The 10,914-nt window shown below is 43.4% G+C and overlaps 1 protein-coding gene across 1 annotated transcript; it reads right to left on the bottom strand.

Annotated features, from left to right (window-relative positions):
* Window positions 1–804: 804 nt before the first annotated feature.
* Window positions 805–6,997, bottom strand: Fam110c (family with sequence similarity 110 member C). The gene is made up of 2 exons (XM_021179272.2): window positions 5,644–6,997; window positions 805–2,323 (listed from the first exon to the last, which is right to left on the bottom strand). The coding sequence occupies exon 1, from the start codon at window positions 6,923–6,925 to the stop codon at window positions 5,660–5,662; it is 1,266 nt and encodes a 421-aa protein (XP_021034931.1). The 5' UTR covers window positions 6,926–6,997; the 3' UTR covers window positions 805–2,323; window positions 5,644–5,659.
* Between the last annotated feature and the right edge of the window lie 3,917 nt (window positions 6,998–10,914).

Here is a 10,914-nt window from a genome sequence, read left to right as displayed (position 1 = left end):
ATGAATGCTAGTGCTAAAACATGAAAAGAAGTATTTTTAAACTAATGATTCACGAAATATTTAAAGGAAACCCAAGAGCTAAATTCTCTCAGTAGTTTTGCTACAGCCCATATCCAGGAGAGCTGAAGACTTCAAAACCCATGCATTTCCTTTGGGCAAGTCTTGAAAAGCTTTCCTTTCAAAGACGTCAACACTTTGCAAGGCAGACACACTTAGGAGGGAATCACAGTAAACACACTCTCACTTCAGGGTTGCTTGCCTCACCTGCTGAAAGTTACAAGTCAAGATCCAGGAAGTACCAGCCATGACATTGTTACAAACTCTGAACCGCTGGGACAAGAGTCCAGTGTAACAGTCACATACATAATAAATATTTGCATATGGAATAAATAAGTTCCCTGGCACACCAATCACTTTCCATCTGTACACTGCTACTCTATTTCCACAGAGCGCTCAAAAGGCCACCGCTGAGTGACTATCATTGCTTTCTCTTTCTTCTTTCCAAAACATTTAATTACATCACTTATACGCTCTTCTTTGCAGCAGTAACTTACTCACTACGAGAGGGGGAAAACGTATAAATCCCATGCCCTCTTAACTGCTGACTCTCTGGCCCCAAAGTGTTCATTCAAGACACTCCCATGTAAAACTAATGGGATACCTGAAAAAAAAAATGAATTGCACATACCGAAAGATCTCTTACAAATTGCTGTCATTGTGACAACTTTTAAGACTAAATACGATACAGTGACATGCAAAACAGCAGTGCTGGCAGGTGGCACAAAACACAGTTCCTAAGCTGCCCTGAGAGGATGAACCCCAAGAATAACCATCCATGATGTATTTAAAACAAGCCCCACAGAGCTCTACTTGCAAACCAAAGATAAACATTCAAATAAACAATATGCATGAAAAGATGACAAAAGAGAAAAGCATTTTAAGGTGAACTGATGAAAGAGAGGCCATGTGAAATTAAAAAAAAAACACCTGAGGACTAGCTATGACAAAATAAATATTTTTATAACTCAAAAATCTACTTTTACAATAAAAATTACATAATACATTTTTAAAACTATATGCAGGGACATTCCAAAATGCGATGACACAAAATATTAGCATTGAGAAATTTCTTCCATATTGTTCACTCATATTGAATATGATTTTGTGATTAAAGAAATATGTTTTGATAAAATATAGTAAACTTTGAAAGAGTAGACTGACAATTTTTCTTTGGGTTGGCGTTCACACGTAATTTCTCTCGGGAGACTCTGAATCTAAAATTCTTTTCCTTTGAGTGTCACAAACAAGTTCAGAACCAAGTTTCTGGTTTAGTGTTAATCATACTTAGAATGCAGAACCTCTCAAAGCCCAGAGGCAGTCTTTGCTTCAAAACACATCCTCTGCAGACGATGGGTTGATGCCAAATGCAGGCAATTCCACAGTATGTCAAGTGGAGCCAGACCTCAGGCATTAGGTGGTGAGCCAGTTTTTATCCCCTTTATAAGGGAAGAAGGAGGGTGTTACTGAGCTCTTTCTGTTGGAACCATTGTTAAAGAGCTAATGGAAGGACCCCATAAATATTGGCTAAATCTCAAGAAACTGTTAAGTACAAAACAGCTCTTCTTTTAGCAGGCTCTCCATTCTCACCAATCTCTCAATGGGTGCTTCCACATACTTATGGCCAAGCAGACAGTGGCATTAATGAAATGAATATGAAGCCCTCAAGTGATTTTAAATGTCCTCCCCAAATCATTACAAAATTCTATCAGTTGTATAACATAGGAATTACTCAAGTTTAGTTCTATAGGGAGGCTTGGAAACCAGTGTGTACGTTGGATGACTGTCTCAGCCATAGCACTTAAGTAGACTAATCGCTCTTTGTGCTCACAGAACAGTAAGTGGCATAAATCAGTTGAAAGGAGAATAACATTGCATCCATGCTTGATTCCATATTTTCTTCTTTTCTTTAAAAATGTCTACATATCTGATTTATTAATATTAAATATTATCAAAACACATTGCAGAAACTGTCATTAAGTCAGACCAACAAATGTCCTGAAAATATACTCCAGCAGCTGCTGTTTCTTCAGCCTCTCCTCTGAGACGCCCTCTTGCAAGGAGAACGCTCCGCGTGGTCTCGAATATCTGTCCTCCCACCTTCCCCACAGCACGCCATCATGGCTAATAGATAAGCCTTATCAATAGAGTGCTTTATTCCTAGGATAGCAGCAATTCTGTGTTGTTGGAATACACCAAACACATGGCTCTGGAGTTTCGGACGCCTACAATTTATGGGTCTGTTCATCACCGGGGAAGTTGCTTCCTGTGGAGAAAACAGAAATAAAACGTGAGTAAGCTCTCATTTGCAGCGACATGTACAACAATGCACGGCCTCGCCTGTGTTTGGTTTTATGACGGCTCTATTATTTCGAAACATCTTTTGTGTTTTAAATTTTGAAAGAAAAGTCTATAGAGAGATTTATCTGGCTTCTCTTAAAAAAAAATATCTCTGTAGAAGCCTTTTCCTGGAATTTGGAAAGTTCTTTCCTCCCAAAGTTCATGGGTGGAATACTGACAAAGGCAGAGTTAACTGCTCTAGGGATGGACGACAAAACGAATAGCAAGGGATGCTGTCCACTGGGACACTTGAGGCAAACAAAGACCATGAGCTCCAACATGTCTGGGTGCTGACTGAGAAGCAGGGAAGGACGGCCCTCATGCTTCAGGCTATTTGTTTACACTCTGTTCCTGGAGAGCTCCCAGTGTAGACTGTAGAGCTCCCAGTGTAGACCATAGAAACCCCAGTGTAGACCATGAAGAAGGGAACAATATCTGTCTTCCAAATATGTGACAGTTTAGCCCTTCCACAGGCCTCCTTTCTTTACAAATGGGAAATGTGAAGATAATTGTGACTATCTTAAATTTTGTCCAAAAATCAAGCAGTGTTTATCTTTAACCATCCTGAAGGACAAGTTATCACTTTCCATGCACACATTAAAACCAGCAATTTATATATTTTATTTTTAAAATGTCAGAAAAACCTAAGTTTCAGCAGGTAATCCTTTGATAAATTGATGGACAGGATGGTCACTGAAAACCAGGAAATGGGAGGTCAACGCTCTGGAATTATACCCTGGGAAACACTACTAAAATGGTTCATGCGTGACCGTCCATCTCCTCATGTCCCTAGAAGGGGGTGGAGTTGGTGGGATGAGAATCCTATGATTCTCTGTTTTCAGTTACACTGGTTTCAGGTTTGACCAGCAAATGTTTAAGTCCACTGAATAAGACATTTATAAATTTGCACTTTAATTCTGAATGTTTCTTTTATTGTGTTTTATAAGTGTCTAACTAAGAAAGTCAAACATTTGTGTAAATCAGTGGTTCAAACTTTCTAGTGCTGCCACCCTTTAGTACGGTTTGCCCCCCAAAGGGGGCATGGGCCACAGGTTGAGAGTCTCTGATATAAATGGTATTTATATTCTTTCACTCATAATTCCACCCTTGTTCATCTCAATACTCTGTCACTTTTATAAAACCCCACTTCAACACAAATGCAAACTAGAAGAAAACCTGACCTTACAGTTTTTGATTTTTGATTCTGTATCTTCAGATACCCTAGGAATTGAGTTAGAACTGCATGGGCATGCTCTGTTGTACGCTTTGGTGCTGCCCACTAGGACTTGCTCTTTCTGGAGAACACAGAGTCTGGAGGAAGCAAAGAGAGCTCAGATCTTGCCTGGGAATGTCACTTCATGGTCCCACTGTTCCTGACATCTCTGCAGGGCTTACATAGCACAGGCTGCTTCGTGGGTGAAGCAGAGTAAAGCTATGAGGTAAACGCCCCGTGGCGACTGCCAGAACCACCCAGAAGCCTTGAGAAGATCTGGGCAACTATCTCCTGGGTTTTATTTCAGCCTGTTTGTATGTCAATGTGTTACCTCACCATTATTTATATTCCAAACAGGTAATTCTTCTCTTGTGTTTCACTCGCAGACTAAAACTATACAGATATTTGATGACACGGAAAGTAAAATACAGAAGGTGAACACTCTCTTGCTGTGGCTGTGCCCTTTAAAAAAAATATAGACAAAGCAAGTCAGCCCTAATATGTGTGCATCAGGACCTACAAAACCTGTGACATCACATAGGTGGGACCTACAGACCTGTTACCAAGACAACAGCTACCATGTTCCCAGAATCCACTTGGCTTTCCTCCCACCTTTACCTATGTTACTTCATTATCCATACATATAAGGGGGATTCCCCTCACCCCCCTCTTTTTCCCCTTCTCTTTCTGCTGCTACCTCCCCCACCCCCACTTCTCCCAATAAACCTCTTACATATGGAACTGTTTGGGCCCTGTGTGCTGTGTTCAAGCGCTATTTTAACACATCAGGCCATTTGCTGGTTCCCTCTCTCTATGCCACAATGCCCACAGTGACACCATGACACACCCTTGCCATCAGGCACATATCTCAGATTCAAGGACAATTTTGTGCAAATACAAATTGATATAGGTTTTGGGTTTTGTTGTCCTCTTTATTGTTATCATCTGTACACATTCCCTGGGGACGTGTACTAATGTAACATGCAAATCTTCAATACATTATAAGAAAGAACTTGAATTTAAGAAAAGTTAACTCACCCCTCCTTACTATTTTTACATCTGTATAAAGGGCCACTAAACAGTACTTTAAGGATTTCTGTTGTTCTTAAACACAGGTTGCTGAGTCTATGCATCTTGGGGGGCTGTCCCTTGAGATTGACATTCTAGTGAGGTGTCTTCTGTTAGTATTTATCTCAATGCCAGAAAACGTAATGATTTTTTAAAACTTTTTCATAGTAACTTGCTCTCAAAGGCAGAATGGGAAAAAAAGGGCATTGAAATGTTTAAATGCTTTGTTCTTAAAGATACTCATATAAAAGTGTCTCCTCTTTTTTACTACAAATGAACATTCATAACAAATTAGAAGAAGGGAGGGTGGGCAGCCTTCCCTCTTTATTACAGGCTGAGGATAGAGGAGTCTATGGTTAAATCCTGGACCAGGTGCTTATACTGCGTACTATCACCAGTGGAAAACAAACAAACAAACAAACAAACAAACAAACACAGTCACAGCAGTTTACACTGGAATGCAGTCTAGATCAGAGCCTTCAGTCAAAACAATTCAAATGCAGCTATTTTCATACTAAAGAAATATTAAGTTCTCAACACTTCAAGGCCTGAGGAAGGAGAGCTCCTGGAGTTTTCCTTACTGCTGAAAGTGAGACATCAGGGCGTACCAGGGGCCAAGGATGTCCTGAGGACATCAGGAAGACTCACCAGGAGACAGTCCAGGTGCGTAGTGGCCTAAAGCTCAGATGCTACCTACTTTCAAAACGGGAAATGGCCGCAGTGTAAAACTGCAGCCAGGAAGTATTTTGTACTTCAGGTTTCTTCCATTTTAACTACAATAAGGCGGCAGGGAGAGAGTTAACTTAATGACCTTTCCAGCCACTCAGATTCAACACAGGAGGGCACATGGGTGCCTTCATTCCGTAGGAGCTATATATTAACCATGAGCGGCGATTGGCCAGCACCCAGCTTAGCCAGCAGCACGCATAAACACAAACCCCATCTTCCAGCTTCCTGGCACTCACCTGGATCAGATGTCAATCAGGCAGGTCCCTGTAATTTCTGGCTGGGGGTTTCTTTGGCCTTCTTGCAGGTAAACAGCCACTTTATGATACGGGCGTTCCTTTCTACTACCGAGGTGGTGCTAGGCACCTGCTCCAGGAGTTCCTCTTCTTGCAACCCGTCCTCGCTGTGCCTGGAAAAGCTACTATCAGAAGCAGCCATGCTCACGCTACGCACTTTGAGTGTAACACAGTCGGATCCAGCAGAAAAGTTCTCCCTCCCGAGAGCCTCCACTACGTCAGGGTCCAGGCCACAATACTTGAAGAAGGTGTCAGTCTCAGCCTTGGCTATCGAGTAGCGGGAGCTGAGATCTGACTGAGAGCGCTGCAATCCTTTGCTACGCGACACCCGCAGCTGCACACCGGAGCATCCGACAGGAACCCTGGGAGCCACTTCAAAAGGCAAGGCTGGGGACTTCACAGCTACTACAGGGGTTGGAGGTGGTAACATAGAGGCTGGTCTGGCAGCTGCTGCCTGGCTCGACTTAGTCCAAGTGGCCTCTGCTTCCTTCGTCGTCTTATCTTCATTCGCCACCCTGGTCGTCTCAGCTGGGGACTTCACAGCTACAACAGGGGTTGGAGGTGGTAATATAGAGGCTGGTCTGGCGGCTGCTGCCTGGCTCGACTTAGTCCAAGTGGCCTCTGTTTCCTTCGTTGTCTTATCTTCATTCGCCACCCTGGTCGCCTCAGCTGGGGACTTCACGGCTACAACAGGGGTTGGAGGTGGTAATATAGAGGCTGGTCTGGCGGCTGCTGCCTGGCTCGACTTAGTCCAAGTGGCCTCTGTTTCCTTCGTCGTCTTATCCTCATCCGCCACCCTGGTCGCCCCAGGGGCCACTGCCATTTTGTCCTTGCCAGGCCCCTGGAAAAACTTCTTCATCAGTCCCACTCTGGAACAGTCTGCATCTGACCCTCGCACGAATTCACATTTCTGCCGATAGATGACCAACGAATCAGGTCTCAGAGGCTTTCGAGCGATAGCCCTGCGTGCTACAGGAGCTGGGGCAAGAGCCGAAGGGATCGGGTTGCGGTGCTGCACCCCTGGGGCCTCAGGGACCCTGTGTTCAGATACAGGACCCCGGCTAGATCCCAGCGTGCTGCGAACATACTTAGCGCGGTCCGCTGCCAGTCTCTCCACAGCGCTCTTGTTCGCTGGCCGCGGGGTGAGAGTGTCCTCCGCTGCCCTGGGGTCCCCGAGAGGTGGCCGCATTCTAGCAAGCGAGTCCAGGGTCGGCAGGGCGCGCATTCTTGCAGGACTCGAACCCACAAGCTGGTGTCCAGTAGAGACTACTTAAGTTCCGGCGCCACCCTGCCCAAGTCCGTTCCGAAGTCCGCAAGGGGTGGGGAAACACGCCCTACGGCCTCTCCGCCCAGATCCGGAGTTGGGGCGAGCCAGAGTGGCTGGGAAAGGTGAATCATTCCGGCGCCAGCTGGCTCCTCCCACCCAGGATTTGAACCTCCTACACCTGCTGTCCCCGCCCCTTACCTTTTGGTTTCTCGGGCACGAACCCACAACCCCACCCCCAGCCTCCTGTCAGGTGCCCTATCTCTTGCTTCCTACTTACTACATCCAAACATCCCTTGTCTCCAGCCAATACTCGCAAACCTTCTCCTCTGTCTTACCGTCCCCGGACCCCATACTCCCTCTTCTGGAAGGTGGGGAAGTTTCACAAGGTAAGGCTGCGAGGGACCAAGCCTGCTTGCTCAGCGCCAGGCATCTCAGGCTTCCTTCTAGCTTTCAGAGTCTTTGAGGTCTTTCTTTACTGGGGGCTCAAGAGTCCAGAGATAAGGGTCAGAAAGAAGCGCTCCCCCCCAACCCCCCGCGTCCACCTTCACACATACACACAAACCGTTTATGTCCTTTTAATTCTTAAAGTGACCTCATTACATTTGGAAAATTTCCGTTTTATTTCTGTAGTTTTTGTGTTCTATTTGGAGGAAATAGGGTACGAAAGAAAACATTTATCATGTCAAGATTAGTGTGGGCTGACAGAACCCAAGAGCCACCTGAGACTCGACTTAAATCCAGAAGTCATTGGCTGGTGCCACAAATCTCATTACCGTATTGTTGTTGTTATTAAGAAAAACCCTAACACCTGTAAGAATCAACCCTGGTGATGAGAAAACCTAGGGTTTGCCAACAAGGGAAATCAGCCCAAGATTGTAGAAAGCTTAAGAAGATATTTCCAAAATTCCATCGTTCATAGAGTTGGACAGAAGACTGAAAGTATCTGCCAGACAAGTGAAATGCTCACGTTATCTCCTTTGTGGGGGCTGTCTCGGGTCGTGCTGACCAGTTCAAGCTGCAGTTAAATGCTCTGGACATACAGTTGGAGGGTTTAGTCCAATTCTTTCTGGAAAAGAGCTTTGCGTGCCATTGCACCACAGGAGGGGTAGAGAAGCCTTCCTAAAAAGAGAGGCGCATAGCAAGTGTGTATAGTGAGCCAGGGGAGAACCACGTGGAGACCCAAGTCAGCCGAAAGTCAGAAAGTCAGACTGTCCACATAGTCTGGTTGGAAATGAGGAAATGAGATACCTTTTTTTCCTTGTTGGAAATTGGGTGGGTACTCAATAACTTATGAGGATTAGAGAGAAAGAAAGAGAATATAAGACAGAAGACCCAGAGAATGAGTACCTAGAATGGCTTACTTTCTCCCACGGAGTCAAGGAGGCCTACACACCACGTCTGGCATCTAAGTCAGAGGAAGCAGCCCTCCCACTTGAGGGAATCCTTGTTGTGACTCCTGGCAAAGGCAGCTATGAAGGGACTGTAAGCACCTATGCCCTTCTTATGTCTGAACTTGGCATCACCATCACTAAGCACTTATTTTTGGAAAGGTAGCCAACTTTTCTTCTTGGGTCTTTGTTTTGTCATCTGTTAATCCTGTTCCCATGTTTCCAATGTCCATTTTGATTCAGAAGGTCTGAGAACTATAATATAGCAGATAGAGGGGTAGAGGCTAGGTCTGTGCTCAGCTTCCTGAAGAAGCTGAAACACAAACTATTCATCGTATAAAGTACTGCTCACTGTGTTCTTCTGCTGGCTTTCCAGTTAGTGAGATGGTGTCTTAGTTAGGGTTTCTATTACGGAAAAGAGACACCATGTTCAAACCTACTCTTACAAAGGACAACATTTAATAGGTCCTGGCTTACAGGTTCTGAGGTTCAGTCCATTATCTTGGCAGGAAGCATGGCAGCACCCAGGCAGGCATGGTCTAGAGGAGTTGAGAGTTCTACATCTTGTTCTGAAGGCGAATAGGAGAAGACTCGCTTCCAGAGAGTTAGAAGAAGGGTCTCAAGGCTCATGCTCAAAGTGATATACTTCCTCCAACAAGACACACCTACTAATAGTGCCATTTCCTGGGCCAAGTTAAAAAAAAAGATTTACATTGGGCACAGAGCAAGTTTTCAATAGGTGTTAGTAATCATTATTTTTATAATAGTGGTTATGAGTTAGTCAACTATTTTCCTTTCCAGTATGTTTACTGAATCCATGTATAAACTTGAACACATTCAGTTACCCTCTCTAGAATTATTTCAACACATTGTTATTAGACAAAATTAATCATATTTACTCATAATTTTCCATATTTCAATGTAATTTACTGGAATATTGGAGCTGAAATTAAACTGACAGTAAACTATTCTTATTGCTCAATTGGGAGCATCAACTTTGAACTTATTTCCTTCCCTAGTATCCACCTCAAAAGCCCTAGTTGCAAAGGAATGAGTTAATGTCCTTATAACCGTCTTATCCTAGGGAGGCGTTGAGAGCAGTTGGATAGTTGCTGTAGACAAAAAGCTGGATTGGACATGCGTGCAGCATCGGGAGGCTGGCACCATACATTCATCATTAATGGAACATTTTGCAACATTTACAGTTAGCTTCCCCCAGCTCTTAGATTAGGAAATAGCCATGGAATAAGCAAAGAATTTTAAACAGCACAAATTTAGAAGCACTGTTCAGCGTAGAGCCTGGGTCCTGAGATGCTTCAGGAGTCTGTAAGGTCATGACTTTTTGTAATAACACTGTGACAATGTACTTTTCCCATCTCTTATGAGTACAGTATAGTGGAGCAGTTTAGATGCCAGTGACATGCTGTAATGTCACACCATTGAGTGCTAACATCATCTGCTTCAAGTCAGTTCTTATTTCAATGTTGCAGGTTTTTATAGTATAAGCCATAAAACAAAATTTTATTAATTAGACTGTCTAGATATCCCAGATAGAAGTGGAATGCTCTCAGTGAAATGCTCAATGTCCTTTAACAGTTAATGTAGTCACAAGAGTTAAATACTTAACCATTGGTATTATAGCATAATCATAATTGTTAATGGAAGGAAGAAACAGAGGAGGCATCTTCATTTATTTGTTCAAGGTACACATTATTGAGTCCACATTTTCCAATGTTCCAAGAAAATGGGAACAGAAGAGAACTGCCTACGTTTTCTGATACTCTACTACATTCTGCATCAGCAACACTTAATGATGGGTTTAGAAAACATTTTATACACATATTAACAGTGTAAGGAACCACATTATAATAAATAATATTTATAAAATTATACAATTCACATATGTAATACACTGGTAAAAGACATCGAATATGCCTCCCAGTTAGGGAAAGACTTGAAAAAATTGCAGAGTCTAAGTACTTCAGAGAAGGGCAAACTTGCCCTCATTATAAACAACCTAATTGGCTCTGCAAAATCCTCTAAGGTGAGTGTCCTGGCAGGTTGTGTGTGTCAAATTGACACAAGCTGGAGTTATCACAGTGAAAGGAGCTTCAGTTGAGGAAATGCCTCCATGAGATCCAGCTGTGGGGCATTTTCTCAATTAGTGATCAAGCAGGGAGGGCCTCTTGTGGGTGGTGCCATCCCTCGGCTGGTAGTCTTGGGTTCCAAGAAAGCAAGCTGAACAAGCCAGGGGAAGCAAGCCAGTAAGGAACATCCCTACATGGCTTCTGCATCAGCTCCTGCTTCCTGACCTGCTTGAGTTCCAGTCCTGACTTCCTTTGGTGATGAACAGCAATTTGGAAATGTAAGCTGAATAAACCTTTTCCTCTCCAACTTGCTTGTTGGTCATGATGTTTGTGCAAGAATAGAAACCCTGACTAAGATAGTGAGCTACATGAAGTTATTAGAATGAACAAGAAATACTAAATCAGATCATTTACAATTTGAAAATGTAATAGGAAAAAAAATCAACATATAATAAGAAGAAAGCACATGTGA

This window comes from Mus caroli, unplaced genomic scaffold (genome assembly GCF_978045245.1).
Source record: "Mus caroli unplaced genomic scaffold, Mus_caroli_1 scaffold_14, whole genome shotgun sequence".
Classification (NCBI taxonomy): Eukaryota; Metazoa; Chordata; class Mammalia; order Rodentia; family Muridae; genus Mus; species Mus caroli.
Note: the sequence above shows the minus strand (reverse complement) of the source record. Positions and strands in the feature narration are given on the sequence as shown.